Source organism: Bactrocera tryoni, chromosome 3 (genome assembly GCF_016617805.1).
Source record: "Bactrocera tryoni isolate S06 chromosome 3, CSIRO_BtryS06_freeze2, whole genome shotgun sequence".
NCBI classification, from domain to species: domain Eukaryota; kingdom Metazoa; phylum Arthropoda; class Insecta; order Diptera; family Tephritidae; genus Bactrocera; species Bactrocera tryoni.
The window spans coordinates 11,848,270-11,864,423 of record NC_052501.1 but is presented as its reverse complement, the minus strand read 5'-3'; the positions used below and the strand labels follow the sequence as shown (position 1 = coordinate 11,864,423).

General features: G+C 34.2%; 4 protein-coding genes across 5 annotated transcripts in view; 1 reads left to right on the top strand and 3 right to left on the bottom strand.

Moving 5' to 3' along the window:
- The window catches only part of LOC120770240 (protein Wnt-5), a 164,702-nt gene that overhangs the window by 50,094 nt on the left and 98,454 nt on the right, over nt 1-16,154 (top strand). The window contains exon 2 of the mRNA XM_040097538.1: nt 13,848-15,522. Within this exon, the coding sequence (XP_039953472.1) occupies nt 13,848-15,522 (1,675 nt within the window). The remainder of the gene's footprint in view (nt 1-13,847; nt 15,523-16,154) is intronic.
- On the bottom strand, nt 1,315-1,914 carry LOC120770244 (probable salivary secreted peptide). The gene is made up of 2 exons (XM_040097542.1): nt 1,661-1,914; nt 1,315-1,580 (listed from the first exon to the last, which is right to left on the bottom strand). The coding sequence occupies exons 1-2, from the start codon at nt 1,847-1,849 to the stop codon at nt 1,407-1,409; spliced, it is 363 nt and encodes a 120-aa protein (XP_039953476.1). The 5' UTR covers nt 1,850-1,914; the 3' UTR covers nt 1,315-1,406.
- Nucleotides 5,286-7,166, bottom strand: LOC120770249. 2 transcript variants are annotated; one of them, XM_040097546.1, is made up of 2 exons: nt 6,996-7,166; nt 5,286-5,471 (listed from the first exon to the last, which is right to left on the bottom strand). In XM_040097546.1, exons 1-2 carry the CDS (start codon nt 7,164-7,166, stop codon nt 5,292-5,294), a joined length of 351 nt encoding a protein of 116 aa, XP_039953480.1. In that variant the 3' UTR covers nt 5,286-5,291. The 2 variants fall into 2 exon arrangements, with proteins under 2 accessions (XP_039953480.1, XP_039953481.1); XM_040097547.1 differs by lacking the exon at nt 5,286-5,471 and adding an exon at nt 6,033-6,212.
- On the bottom strand, nt 8,542-9,801 carry LOC120770241 (probable salivary secreted peptide). Its single transcript, XM_040097539.1, has 2 exons — nt 9,422-9,801; nt 8,542-8,911 (listed from the first exon to the last, which is right to left on the bottom strand). Exons 1-2 carry the CDS (start codon nt 9,620-9,622, stop codon nt 8,729-8,731), a joined length of 384 nt encoding a protein of 127 aa, XP_039953473.1. The 5' UTR covers nt 9,623-9,801; the 3' UTR covers nt 8,542-8,728.

The window sequence follows — 16,154 nt, the reverse complement described above, 5'->3', positions numbered from 1 at the left end:
ACCGTATGTAAATCTCTTTACTCCAGACAAAACAAATTTGAAATACTTTTTTAATTTAATAAATCATGCGATGGAGAGAGGATTAGATAGCTTATTGGTTCAATCTAAACTAAAAAATATATTACAATATCTAATAATATTAAAAGAAAATAGAGAACCAAAGATCACAAAACACTTGAAGTAATTAAAACGAATTTATACTTCTTCAAAACTAATTAAATAAAAATAACAACTTAGAAAAAGCTGCGCGGGAGCAAAAATTTTACAAAAAAACTGACTAAAGACAGCAAAGCCCTGCTGAAAAAGTCTATGAGAGAGCCTATATTAATAATCTTTAACAAGCATTCTGTGATTTATAGTGTCATCTAAGCCTATACATAGAAAGAGGTAGACTTCGAGGGAGCAAAAAATGTTCGAAAAGTCTCTGATATATGATATATTATTGATCTGAAACCAGCGTTCCGTGATCTATAGTTTCAATTAAGCTTATAGAGAGTTTTGATCACAATAGCAATAATTTATTATTACTGTAATGTAATACATTCTAAAACTCATTTTTTTTTTTTTAAATTGTATTTATGTTATAACAAACCTCGCCAAACCGTAATAACCTATGACGAGTAATAAAAAAAAAAACAAAGTTGAATAAAAAACAAGAACAAACTTTAACTTCGGTTCCACCGAGCCATAATACCTTTCAAAAATGTAAAAGATTCCATCTAAGAACTTGATTTTGATCGGCCGGTTTGTATTGTAGTGATATACTATTGAATGTAAGGATGTCCGGTCTCAAATTTTTATAGAAATTAATCCTTGCCAAATTCCGAGAAGATATCTCTTCAAATGAGAAAGTTTCTTATAAAGGACATGATTTTGATTTGTCAATTTGTATGACAGCTATAAACTATAATGAACAGATATCGGCGGTTCCGGCAAATGACCAGCTTCTTAGAGAGTAGAGACTTGAGCACAATTTCAAATCGGTTTCTCAAAATCGGAAGGACTAGTTCGCATATATACAGACAGATGAACATGACTAAAACGACTCAGATGTTTCTTATGGCTGTTATACACTACATTGCAAACTTTGGGTAACCTGTTCAGGGTAAACACTTTTTGTTCGTCCAGATGAGCAAATAAGAAGGCTTTTACCTTTTGTTTGGAGTAGAAATCAAACACCGTTTACTTAAGTGTGTTTTTCATATATTTACAAAAACAAACCATTGCATTTACATATTCATAAAGACTCAGGTGCATATGTATATGTATACATCAAATTAATCACAGAATTATTTTATACTTTCAGCTTTTCAGTTTTTTTTAACCAGTGTTATTTTTATATTTATAAATAAGTGCGCTTTGCATTTAACAAATTTCTTTCGTCCTTCATTTAACACAATATTCGCTTAATTGCCGAAAACCTCAACAGTGTAGTTCAGACCATGGTTGCGGTCAGATTTGATATGCAGGGTTACATTGCGATAGCCGGGACCACCTTTGCGCAGCTGCGCATAACCGCCATCCTTGCGCTTGTGATCGACAGCCACCACCTGGGTGATGTAGTAGGGATTATAAGCGTTCTGCAACAGAAAGAAAATGTAATATTAATGAACAAATTCAATAAATTTTTTGTGTTTTGTAGTTAGAGAGCTATTTTTACCTTGCCAGGGAACTCTACATCCACAGATATCACACGCCACAAGTCGGACTTCTTGACGACCTGTGTGCGGTAGAGCAGGCGATCGTAGCGTCCACGTTGGCCCCAAGTGCTGTTGGTGGCAATGCTGGTGGCGACCAACGCTGCCAAGATGCCGAAGGCGATGAGTGCGATTGTTGTACGTGCTTTCATTCTTATTATTTATTATTTATTTATTATCGTTAAATAAATTTAAATTTATTAATTTTTAATTATTTTTGTGACACTTGCGTATAGTTCGACTGTTGGAAACTTACTGTTGCGTTATCTACCAATAACTGTCGCTTTTATATACATATTAACTCACTGATTGTTTTTATCACACGCTCAACCATATACACCTGTCACTCGCACACACGCTTATTTGTTTAGCCACTTGAAGCCCTCTTAAGGTTTGATCTAGTGTGTGATAATAACGTTGTTTACCTTACCTTATCGTTTCCTTGAAAAGTTACGTTAATCATTTGCCAATTTGTTTTCCTTTAATTTATTATTGCTTTATTAATAAAATTTTATCAAATTAAATTTTGTAGTTTTTCGTTATCAGACTGTTTACAAATATCATGTCTCGTTGGCAGAAAATCAGTTTGCTTTAGTGAATCATTTGTCATTGTAATGATTGCAGCGAAGTTATCTTATCAATCTGCGCTCTTCTGTACATAAATGCTCACATATACAGTATATACATAGATTTATTACCTGTGTTGGTAGGGGATTCTTGCGTGAAATTCTGAAGTGATTTTCTCATCATTATTTTTTTATTATCTGAAGCAACACCCTGTTTACAACGTTTTTGGTCTTCTTGCTGGCGTTTGCGCCTAAAGTTATGTGTTGTTAAGATTTTAGTTACATGTGACTAATGACTCATTTTGTTGTTCTCTTTATAGTACATACTTTAAAGAACGGAAATTATACTTAAGTAGTTCTGATGGTAATAAAGATAGTCGAGTTCTTGAAGTGCTTGTTTATCGTTCAAATTTATTTACTTAGATAAAGTCTTAATACTTTTATGATTGGTGCTAAATACGGAAGCAGTTTTAAAAAAATACCGATAACATAAGAAATCCCAAACTACAGTATTACTCGATATTTTTACTAATAAAAGTATTTAGTTAGGTCTGGTAGAGTACAAGACCTTTGTTGTCGGAGCTTTTTCGCTGTAACCAGAGGGACCCAGATTATTATTCACTCACTAAGTCAGGAATATTTTCTGCTGCTGTTGCAGTTGTTTATCGAAGAAATTATAAATAATTTCTAATGGGTGTTTTTTAGACATGTGGTTTTCAAGAAGAAATTTGAGTCATATGTCTGCAATAATACGCCGAATATTCCTAACCAAGGCGTCAATCATCTCGGGCTTATTTGCGTTGAAAAGCGGCCACATAACTCAGTATAAAATAGTCCAGCAGTATTAAACTGCAAGGTCTTGGTGATCCAAGCCAAAAAGGTTTCTTCAATCAATTGAATGTTTCGTTGGCTTTATGTTATCTAGGGCCGTCTTGTTGGAACCAGATAAACATTTTTCATATCAGACGCGAAAAAATCATTAATCACGGCTCTATAATGGTCCCGAGTGACTGTAGCATTGGGATCGCTATCAGTTTTTAAGAAATATGGATCAATGATGCCCATAGAGCATCCCAAACAATGACTTCTTAAGGGCATAACGGCATCTGAACAATTGCTTACAGATTATCATATTTCCAAATGCGATAATTTTGTTTGTGAACTCTCAGACGAGTTGAATTTTGTAAGCCCGCAGATCAAGATCCTTCGGAAATATCTTCCATAAAGTGGATCCTGAACAGCTCCAATTGTCCCGTGTAATGGCGAATGGACTCATTCGGGTCTTCTTCTATAGTTCTCTGCTCCATAGCTGTAGTAGCATCTTCGGTGAGTACTCTTTGAGAATGCGTATTTTCTACTAAAGTAAACGTGGTGCTAAACCATACATGGATTTTCGAATTACTGACTCTGCTGTACCATTATGTCGACTGAATATTGGACGAAGTTCGCAAACCGACATATTACTTTGGTAATAAATTTGCAGAATTGCAAACGTTGTGCCAGGGTAAGGGTCCGTTAGTTCTAAAATAGCAATCCATACGAAGTATGAATTAAGCAACAGGTGTCAAAAAGACCAACGCTGAAAAAAGTTAAAGAGTTCTTTGTTGAAAACCACACGTCAAAAGCAAACACCTATTATGATAATGTAAGCTTTGGCTGAAGTTCTCACGACCTGTTTGACTTTTTCAACAGACACGAAAGTCCGATGTAACATTAGTAATAAAAGCATTAAATATACTGCTTTTAAGGAAATTGAAATTGAAGTAAAAAAACTCGGCACCTATTCAAGTTATTAGACATATGTATAATGACGTCGCCACAGCAAAGACATTTATATACATCAAATTTCATCCGGCAAGCAACTCCTTTAATTTAATATTGATAATTGTAAAATCGCTTCCCTGCATAGTAATTCATCAAGCATATGATAAACCCCCAAATAAATCTACTAATATCAAGTGAGAGCTTTAATCCCAATAATGCCTAGAAAAACGATTGACTCGGTGGCCACCTTCTTTTACATCTTCTCCAATCACTGTTATACAGACAAATAGGCTATTTTAACACATCGTTCTAAGTGTGAACATACAAACACACAAATGTTTGCAATTTATATCGAAAATATAAAATTTCAACACGTCTATCTTCTTTCGCTGGCAAATCCATCACCATAGATATTTATGATTATTTTATGATTTTCTAGTTCTCATCATTTGGATGCATCTTATCAGTGATTCTGCAAATATTTCGTATTCCGAAACCACAAAATCTATTTGCAAATTGAAAATTTACAAATAACAGTAGCAGATGTTCAGCAATCTGCCCAACCACTTGATACTCTGTATATATCTAGCTGCAATGCAAGCATTGCACATATCTGTATGTGTGTACTCTTGGCTGTGGAAAAATATTTGCAAATTCACAACAAAGGTTTGTTGGCCGAAACCGCAACATTGTGCTACACCACTTGCAACTACAAAATCTAGAGTCTTGCAGCCTGCGTGTGGCTGTGTTCGAGGATGCAGTCGTACGTGCTTGTAGTCAACACCTGCTGACGATTTATTAACAAAATATGTAGAAACAAAGTTTTGTGCATTTTCCAGCTATCATGTCTGTCTACTTAATAAAGAGTGTAGTACGTTTTATGATTACATACACATGTGTGGCATATTTATACATACTTCCAAGGACCGATAGGTTGTTGCCTTCTGAAAGGATTGGTTTACAACTTTACAGATTTACAAGTGATTACTACAATTACAAAGCAATTACAGGGTAGAACAATACAAATTGGATGCTCACAGGTTATAACCAGGGCTATGTATTAAACATAAATAATCTTCAGATTTCAGTACCAGTGTGTTTTATTTCAAGGATACATATACCCCAACTTTGAAAATAGAACTGCAACACTTTTAATAAAAAAAAGTTATGATTTATTTTGAGGGAAATAAAATACAAAGAGATATTGTAAATTTTATTTTTGTGTATTACTTAAAAGCTAATTATGTATTCTGTTGGGAAAAAATTATGGCGTGCCATAGACAGTAATATTGCTGTTGATACCAAAGTTGCGTTGAGACGTTAATGTAAGGGTGATAGTGGCTGAATTTAGTGCACCGCTTGTTATTGTAATTGCAGGGCTTTTTCTTGCACGCTTTCTGTCACTTATTCTGATGCCCACGACCCTAGCTGTTGTAGAGGCACCCTAAAAATTAAATTGAAACAAAAATTTACAATTATATAAAAAAATTAAATTCAATTAATGAAAATTATAAATAAAATTATAATTTAAAAAAATTCGAAAAATTAACAAAATTTAAAAAATTTAAATACAATTGTTATTGTAATTAATTAATATACATGTTATCAAATAATAAAATTATAACTAAGTAATTACGATTATAAGTAAAAGTAATTAAAATTATAATTAAAAAATTAGAAAAATTAATGAAACTAAAAAATTTAACTACAATTACATGTAAATTAATTAATTATAATTATATAATAAGAACTAAAATTACGTTAATTAATTTTGTAAAGATTTCATTACCACCCTATATTCTTTAAAGTGTTTACTCCCGAACGATGTCATATTTGCCCTTATTAATAAATTACGGCAGAACTTTTTTGTCAAAAAAATTTATTGATTTAGTTTGAACTAAATATAATGCGAGGAGATATTTTATAACCCTCCTTTAAAACTAATTATATGTATATTGTATTAACAAAAGATAAGTATGTGACGTATTCGGCCGAAAAGTAAAAATTATGGCGTTCCATAGACAGTAATTTGACTGTTGATACCAAGACTGCGTTGTGACGTTAAAGTTAGGGTGACAGTGGCAGAATTTAGTGCTCCACTGGTTATTGCTACTGCGGGACTTTTTCTCGCAGGCTTGTTGTCACTAATTCTGATGCCTACGACGCTAGCTGTTGTGGAAGCTCCCTAAAAATTAAATTGCTTTTAAAATTTGCATAAATGTACTAAATTCAAGTAATTAAGAAAAAATATAATTATTTAACTAAATTGTAAGTAAAAATACTTAAAAATTTAATGACATTAAAAAAATTAGTTTTTAATTAACTAATTATAACTGAAATTAAAATAACTGTTTTTAAAATTAATAATAATTAATTAATTTTGCTTTTTAAACTTTTTAATTTAATTAATTGTAGATTAATTAATTAATTAATCTTAATTTTTTTTAATTTAATTACATATATTATATATATATAATATTATTTAAAGTAAGCATTAAAATTAATTTTTTAATTAAAATTAAAATTGAATTCAGTATTGGAAAAAGTTTTTTATAATTATAATTAAATATTAATTATATTTAGGCTTATGATCTTAACAATTTCTTCGGTAAATGTGTTAGAAGATGTCACTTCAAATTAAAAAACTTTCCTTAGAAACAATTTATTCCGATCGTTAAGTTCATATGGCAGCCCGATATCAGGTGTTATTTTTCAGGTCGATATCTCAAAAAATGAGCTACTAGAGCGTCTAAATACTGACGGAAGATCAGATGGACACACTGTACTTCATGACTAAATCGCCTTACCTCGTCACTCTGATTATTTACATATACATATACTTAGTAAGGTTTCTGACGTTTCCTTTTGTGTAGCAAACTTAAGATAACCCGTTCAGATTATAATAAATGCATTTAAAAGCAGACCTGTACATTTAAATTAATTTTTAAAGTTAACTCTATTCGCTTACCGTAAATGTATATGTAGCCGTCACCACTTGGCCCAAACGAAAGCGTCTTTGCACTGTAGTCATGGCCAATATTGAATCAGTTGGCGTAATTACACCAAGCACTTGGTCAATGGCATTCGCTTTGGCGAATATGGCGGCCGAAAATATTAAAAAAGCAAAAACTACTTTCATTTTGAAAAAGCGTAATACTTCAAAAATGTGAAAAAAATTCAAAGTTAATTCGTGTTATTTAAAATTACGTCGCCCGCACTTTACTAATTGCACTAAAACACCGGCGATGTGTTGATGTTGCTCTTTTTGCCTTCAACTGTCAACTGTGTCATTTGCCACTAAATGCTGCACATTTTATACCAAAAAAGTTCGTTCCTGATACTTATGGTTGTAAGCATTTCAAGAACTTTTGTTAGATATTTATGACTGTTGGCAATATGACCCAATAACCCATTTACCGCTTATTACACCACCTTTCCACATCTACTATCTCGCTACAGTGTGGATGTTGCGAAAAAGTGTAACTATTTGGGGTTTTGTTGCACAAGGCGAGACATTGAAATGTTGCGTAATGACGTTTGGAGAAATATATCTTAGTTAGTTCTTTCGTTCGGGTATCTTATCTTCTGATTGGTATGCGCTGCTTTTGAACTTTTGATGCTTTTGGTATTTACTGCTTTAAGTACGTGACAGTTGTAATTCAAAAACTACTTATGTTCTCTAGAATATGCGATGGAATTATGAGTTAAGTTCAATTAACACATATATAATTAAAAATGAAGAAAGATTAAGCATATAAAAATAAGATGGTTCGAAAATTAGATGCTCATAATCACCTCGTCGAATAGTCAAAAAGTCAATAAATCTATGATCATTCTTCAACAAGAGTTTGAATTCCAAGTTTAGCAAGATTCGGATAAAATGTCTGCATATATAAAGCGTATATGGTCGGTCGTAATTACTTAATATCTCATCTGATCATACTTGATCAAGCTTCCGATATATATTTTTTTTCATAGATGAAGATGTACATCACTTCTAGGAGAATATCAAAGATTACATATTGGCCTCCGCTTCAAAGAGACCATATAGTTTGTAAATCACTTTAATGACCATATCAAGACGAAAAATTGTCTTCGGCTTACTGCCGAAAAAACAAAAGATTCTGTAGATCACTTTTTGGAAAATACCAAAGTAGTAACTCCGTCTCCTTGACGATAACTCTGATATTTATCTTTTAGAGAGTTAGTTTGCATATTGGATTTTAGGATCATTTGGGTAAAGCACTCCGTTGGTGGATATTGACTTTAACGAATAAGTTAAGACAAGAGGTCCTATAGATCGTATGATGAGGAATGCCCTACTTCCTGATTTGTAATTTATCAGCTATTTTTATTACCGTCCGGCCTATAACTGTTAGAACTAAGCAAATTTAACCTATTTTGTGTTAAGAGTGTGTTAAGAGAAGTGATGCAGAGACTAGTCTTTACTCTTATAAAACTGCAGTAATATTTGTGTAACGATATTTAGAATTATTAAAACTTTTAAAATAAAATAACATTTCATTCATATGTATTTTCTCAATTTCGTGCGCTATATCAACGCATATATATATTTCGATTAATTATTTAACATTATAATAAAAATCTCATCCTAACAGTTTTAATATGCAGATGTTATATAAATATTCATCTCAAAATTACTGTAAATTCATATTTTTAATTTCATAATTGAAATTTCGTTCACTGTCCATAGAAATCAATAGTAAAGTGATAACCATGACCACGCTGGCTCCTTAGGTGTATAACTGCAAAATCCATTCCTGGTCCGCCGCTTTTCAATGATGCATAGCCACCATCGCCATCAGTATAGATATCTGTGACCACAATTTGGGTAATCGTGCGGGGATGGACAATGCCATCAGCCTAAAAAAAAACAAATTTTTTTGTAAAAATTTTTAAATGAAAATCAAAATAGAAGCTCTGTTACGAAAACATAAAAATCAGCTTACATAAATAAAGAAATAAAATCAAAACAGAAACTTTATTACGAAAACAGAACGGAAACAGAAACTGATAAAGTATAAACAGAAAACGAACAGAAACAGAAATTAAGAATATATAATTTTTCTCTCTAGTTTAAATAAAATACATAGAATGATAAGAATACAATTAACAAAAATGAAACAGAAACATTTGTTTGTGAAAACAGAATCTCATTGATAAACAGAAAGTGGATAGACACTTGAAACATTGACGGAAAAGGCAAGTAGGAGCCTTATGGTATTTTATTTTATTTGTATGTATGTCACATAAAATTTTTAAAGAAACCGAATGAAAGTGAATGGGATGAACAGAGTGGGGACAGAAAATAGGATAAAACTGAAAACGAATTTAGCTATAAATGAACCGCTAATTGTATATGTATTGACCTACCTTTTGTCTGAATTCATAGTCACTCGACACCACGCGCAACGGCTTGAACGTCTCTTTCACTATTTCACGCTTAATGAGTACGTCACGTGAGCTACGTGCACCCCAAACTTCATTATGACTCTCCGGTATTGTTGCCGGCTCCACGAACACATTCTCGTTCAAATCCATCAAAATGCAAAGCAAAAGCAAAATTTTATGCATATTTTTCTCAATTATGCGTATTTAATTGATAAATTTGGGAAATTCAAACATAGAAAAACTATTCAAAACCGGTTTAGTTGCTTCTTTCAAGCTTAGAGCGACACTAAATCAAGTGTAATTTGCAGCGTAAGCTTTGAGCTGCTTCAAAGTCGAATTCGCAAAGCTTATCAAAACAAACTAAGCGAAACTTGGACGTGCAATGAATTCTAAAAAATCACACTAGAAGCAGCATTTTGTGTGAATTACTTTTGAGAGACTATGCGAAGTTAGGCGCGAGAATTGATACATAAGTGCTGATCGCTGAAAGCATTCACATATAAATTAGACCCCCACAAATTGTTTGAGAATGAATTTCAATTAGCGCTTGAATTTGTTGTTGCAAACGCTTTATAACAGTATAAAAGAAAATATTTACAATTTATTTATATATGTAAACCATATCGAGCTAAATATAGAGCTGCCTTACTAATATGATGAAGGGTGATATGGCACATTAATTTAAATTTATTTTACTTTTCTATTTCTATTTCTTTAAATTATTTTATGTGTCAATTAACGATTTCAATTTAAAAATCTATTTTGTTACACTAAGGGACATTTATCATCTTTGCCTCACGAACTTTAACCCACCAGCCATTGCCAGCATGCTTCTAATGACTGTGTTGTCACCTAATACGCCTTGTGTGTGGCCATAAATTCAAGTTTAACATTGATAAATCTGTCCACTCGCAACGCAGCGCCAACGCATCTGTTATCAACGCACATTTAAAAACTCACGTATGCACACACACACACACATATGCTACAGTTCATAGCACATTTACTGGCGCCACGCCTATCACAGGAAACCAGAATGTCATACATTAATTTAATTTCTCATACAAGAGACATTTCTTTTGACCCATGAGCAGCAGTAATTAATTTACATAAAGCGGAAAGAATGAGCAACAAAGCTTACAAATCTACTTAGATGTCTACATGAAAATAAGCAGTATAAATTTGAAAAAAAAGCTATCAAAGTCTACGACAATTTGAAAGAAATTTATAAAAATTCATTAACTCTAATCGAATTTAAGTATGCTGATAGCGCCACGAGAGAGAGCAAATTGAAGTGAAAAGTGAATATTAAAAAATTAATCAAACGACTATCGGCATACACGCATGAGTATACAAATTTTCGTATCCCTGTAGGAAAGTGTATTGGCACTTAAAGTCGCATAGCGATTTTTTCGTTCATGCTTTCCTGACCTTTGCTACCTCGTTGTCAGTTAGCCTCTTGTGGACAATCTTTCAAGGTTTGGTGCCTAATGGGTTCTTAGTATTATATTTTGTATTAGTTCATTGATCATTATGCTCTCAGCTATTTGTACAAAATAAATATATAGCGTTCCCAGCGGACGTGATATTAACTCCGCCCCTGATTCATCTAAAGAGGCCGCTAGCTTTGCTATCTCGTTGCCAAAAATGTTCCGACCGGGAACTCAAATTACCAAAAATTTGTTGGGCGAGAAATCATGTTTAAACGTCTGATAAATATAGTGCTCAAATTTAGTCATTCAAAAGCGGTACATTCACAAAGGATGTGTAGGAAAGATTCTACTCCTACTTCATGGAAAGAGCTTCGATAATTGGGGAATTAGGGAAAAAACATTGCTGAGCATTAGAAATTTACTGGCGAAGAGATCCGGAGGAGTGAATGTTCAGTAGAAAATCTACAGTGAATCTGCAACTCGTTTCTGGCGATTTGAGAATGAGATTGCTTATCCTTGCGAACTCATCTATTATATGCCAACCTGACCAGACATCCAATTTGATGTTATCTTGAAAAGCTTGATTCCAATCAAATTGAAATACGTATGCATTAAGCAAGGTCGTACAACCCATCCCATGTTAAACTGACGATATGTTGAAGTGTTGAGAATGTATAGGTAAAATATATATACATTTCTTATGCAATACTTATTCAAAGTTTTTTTTATTACCCATACATCGCTCTCGGCACAGTTGAAATCTGTAGCCCACTGAATATAAAAATCTAATATTTTTCGGATATTTACAGTTGACCCATAACTACTATGAATTTCCTGCAGGTAAACTAGGCACCCTATATGTACTTAGACCTTTTTATTTGGATTGCAATCAATTTCATTAGATGCACGTAAAACTTATGATAATTTAATATTTCAGATAATACAAGTACTCCACATTAAAATAAATATTTCAGAGTAAATGTACTTAAGCGCTGACAGCTAATTAAAGTGGCTGAGATTGGACAATTAAAAACAAATTTTGTAGATCTTTTGCTAGGATATATTGAAGGAAATTATTATTGTGTGCTACGTTTCTACTCAACTTATGTTCGATTATTGTTTCAGATTAGAAAATAAAGAAAATTTGTTTCTAATTGCCGGTATTTTAGCATAAAAAGTCCATTATTCGATGTGCATAGGCTTAAAACTTGGGATAATACCGATTGGGATACCAGAAAAATGACAGAAACTCCACTTAATACCTTTCAAAAATATAATCAGTTACTAAAACTGTGTAAAGAAGTGAATAAAGGGGGGTATTGGTTCGAAAATACAAAAATGGGAGAATTTTTTATTATTACTTTTCGTTGAAAGTCAGAGGAGATCTCTTACACATCTTTAAATGAAATTCTCCTAATTTGTGGCTATAACAAAATTTTTTCTGGTAAAAGTCAAAAGAGTCCCTGATCACTTCTTATAAGATCTAGCGTAACATCTTTCTAGAACTAGAATTATAACTATTTCGATCATATAATAGTTCTCTATAGTTCTATGACTATAAATATTTACATGCTGATAAACAAAATTTTCAAAACAACTTGACTTAACTGAGACTTTAACTGCTTCAAGTAATCATAATGGATCATCATTCCGCTAGCTAATTCTTGTTAATTATGGTATACCAGCGCTTAAACACATTTTCTTGTTTACCACACCACAGCAAATAGTCACTCTATTATGCCATCAATATCGGTTCGTTAGAAATCTTTCGATAAGTGAGCAATTTATTTACCGTTCACAAATGATAAGCGGAACTTTGTTATTGTTATTTGTTTTATTGCTTCTTCATCTGTAACAAATCAAATCGAACGTCTACGAAGTGCTGCATACTCACCAACAGAGATGTTTTCCAAGACGATTGTCATCGTCTGCTATGAATTTTGGCCATTCACAAATGCAACAACAACAAAAGCGTTCTTGAAATTTCCGCTTGGTTTAGTTGTCAAATTGTACGTGATTACTTTTTCTGCATTGGCTCACATACACATCTACCTATACTTATACATCGTATGCATGTTTGTATATATTTTCCTTAGATTACATACTTACATTTTTTTAATATTCCGATACGATTTGTTTCACTTGACATTTGAAAAATGACATTTACACATTTGAAAACATTTGTCCACATAAGTCTTTGACATGAGTTTTGTGCTTCGGTCTGTCTGCCAACGGGTCTGCCAGCTTTTTTCTCGCTGGTCGCTTTGTCAATTGATTGTTCGGTTCATAATCGGCGCACATTCGTACACACATATGTAAATTTGTAAGAGTGCATGTATTGTCTGTCGTTTGCTTGTTCGACTATTGGCCCTGTCACTGCTTTTTAGATGTCAATTTTTCACTGCATTTTGGGTTGGCTTTGGTGACAGAGGTCGTGGAATTATATGAGTGGTAAGAAGTGCTTTTTATTTGAAAAATTTCTTTAACGGCAAAAGAATAGTGTCTTACGTATGCATATAAAGATAAAGACCCGTCTTATATATATGTATAATATATAGTCATGAAAAATTCCATTTGGAAAGTGTATGCAGAGGAAATCATCTAGGTTCGCCTGGTCATGATGAACATTTCTACAAAATATTTTTATATAAAAGTGTAAACTTTGACTTTTCCCACAGCGGAATGCTTGAGGTCTTACACGAGGAAATCTCAAAGCAATTCGTTGAAATGGATCTCAGACTTTGATATTTATGGCGAAAACATTTTTCCACAACTTTAAGAGAAAACTTTTACGAGATTTTTGACTTTAATTGATTTATATAAAAATAAAGAATTTTTTCGTAAAATAATTTTTAGTGCTGAAAGAAACTATTAATTTTATTAAATGTCCACTTTCTTCGAAAATTAAATATCTCTATACGCCGATTTTTCGTTTCCTGATTAATTCATATCCTCTTCTATTCATCTCTTTCCAGTTGTCTCGGCGTGAAATCACCGTTCATCGAATTCAGTAACGAAGTAGAGGTGCTGGCCAATAGCAGTGTTCCTCTCAATATAACCAAAGATGAGCAGGCGCTCATGCATCAAGAGGGTTTACGAAAATTGGGTACATTCATAAAGCCCGTAGATTTACGTGACTCAGCGACGGGTTTCGTCAAAGCCGATTTAACCAAAAAAATACCGAATACCGCAGCGAGCACGAGCAGTAATACACATTATGGCGGTGGTGGTATTGTTATGGCGCAACGACGACGCCATCCCATACAAGAAGAAATGGATCAAAAACAAATTATTTTACTTGATGAGGATACCGATGAGAATGGTTTGCCCACAAGTTTAACAGATGAAGATCGAAAGTTCATAGTGCCGATGGCGTTAAAGAACGCCTCACCAGATCCGCGTACACTTATGGCTACACAGCGCCTGGTAGGCACCACAACACGTGGCACAACAACGACGACGACCACAAGACGGCCCACAACACCGGCCACACCGGAGTTCGCTTCGAATATTGATGATCTGAAGAAGCATATTTTATTCTTACAAAATTTAACGAAACACGATAGTAATTTCCAATCGAAATTCGTTGTGTTTCCAAGTCTGCAGAAAGATCGCCAAACACCAGTTTTAGCGACAACAACAACAACCGCGCGTCCTTTTCGCTCGATCTTTCAGTACTCAGCGCCCGTCACACCACCTACACGCAAATCGGCCTTCCCGAGCGGTGCGAAATTGCCTGGCGGCCAACCTTTTGGTGGCTATTATCACAACGATGATGAAGACGACGGCGGCATGTCTGTGTTTCTCTCACAAGCGGGCATGAATGCGCGAGACAAAATCACTATTGTGCCACAAGTTTTATTGTTGAATGATCAAACGATTAAGAATGATACAAGTGGTGGTGATGCGCGAGGTCGCAATGCCGATAAGACCGCAGCTGGTGTGGCACAAACTGTTGCTGTCACTACACCGACCACACCGGAAACAACAACACCTATGACCAGCACTACACCCCGACGACCTACCAAAAAGCCGTTGTGCATACGCAATCCAGATTCACCAAAATGCATACGCCAACGTAAACGCGAAGAGCAACAACGGCAGCGTCATCGCGAACAATTGCTACGCGAACAGCGTGAATATTTAAGACCACACTATGAGCCCTACATACAGACCCTGAATAATACAAAACGTTTTGCCGTTTCCATTGAAATACCCGATTCCTTCAAGATACACTACAACGAAAGTACAGAAACGACGACGTTACCAACAATTCGTGTCGACGAAGGTGAATTGCAAGAGCTTTCACGTTCCAAACGTTCGCATCATAAACGCCGCAATATAGGTGGCGGTCAGCAAGGTCGTCGCGCCGGTAATAATGATAAATTCGCTGCTAAATACAGTACGAGCTATTTCGAGCGTGATACCGTGATAACGGGCGCACGCGATATTGCTGCCGATCAATCAAGCATGCCAGCGATAAATGGTAGCACTCCAAGTCCAACGGTACCGGCCTATTCAGAACCAATCGATTTGAATCCAGATAACTGTTATCAAGTTGACGGCATGACTTATGGCCAGAAGAAACAGTGCGTACTGCATACGAGTGTTATGCCGGCAATAAGTCGCGGTGCGAGAGCGGCTATACAGGTAAGGGTTAGCTCAAAAAGCGCTCAGTCATGTCTTTTTCATAGTGATATTTGAGAAGTATGGAGTAGCTAAGTACGGTTGCAACCTGACAATTTATACTCTTGCAACTTTCAAAGCTAAAGGCAGCAGCATATTTTGAGATGTTGCAAAAAATCTATATCAAATATTTTTAATCCAATTTTAATTAATCGACGAAATTGTTAAAAGCGTATTTGGTATCTATCAATAGAATATAGATCATTTAATCACTAAGGACGATCACGTTTCGTTAATACTTGTATAGCTTGAGTGATTTAGGGTTTATCGCCAATCTGAAATACCTTAATTTTTACTAAAGGTATCGCTTGCACGGATTTGACGATCGGTTGAACGGACAGACAGTCAGCCGGAATTAAGCTCGTTCCATCATCTTAATAATCTTTCTATAAAAAATTACGTGTCACATTGTTTGTCTATGATGGACTCCTAAACTACAGAACAGATTTTGGCAAAATTTAGCACACTGTGTCCAGTTCGACTCCACTTAAAAGATACGATAGAAAAAACAATCCATTAATAAAAAATACAGTGACAGCTCTACTAAATGGACGCTCTATTAAGCGCACACCTTCATTAACAATGCACATTGGCCG

Excerpts from the sequence above, each read along its gene's own strand:
- LOC120770249 (XM_040097546.1), bottom strand. The coding sequence starts at position 7,166 with ATGAAAGTAGTTTTTGCTTTTTTAATATTTTCGGCCGCCATATTCGCC. Across the intron at positions 5,472-6,995 it reads CGGCTACATATACATTTACG|GGTGCCTCTACAACAGCTAG; the intron begins GTAAGCGAATAG and ends TTTAATTTTTAG.
- LOC120770241 (XM_040097539.1), bottom strand. The coding sequence starts at position 9,622 with ATGCATAAAATTTTGCTTTTGCTTTGCATTTTGATGGATTTGAACGAG. Across the intron at positions 8,912-9,421 it reads ACTATGAATTCAGACAAAAG|GCTGATGGCATTGTCCATCC; the intron begins GTAGGTCAATAC and ends GTTTTTTTTTAG.
- LOC120770244 (XM_040097542.1), bottom strand. The coding sequence starts at position 1,849 with ATGAAAGCACGTACAACAATCGCACTCATCGCCTTCGGCATCTTGGCA. Across the intron at positions 1,581-1,660 it reads ATGTAGAGTTCCCTGGCAAG|AACGCTTATAATCCCTACTA; the intron begins GTAAAAATAGCT and ends TTTCTGTTGCAG.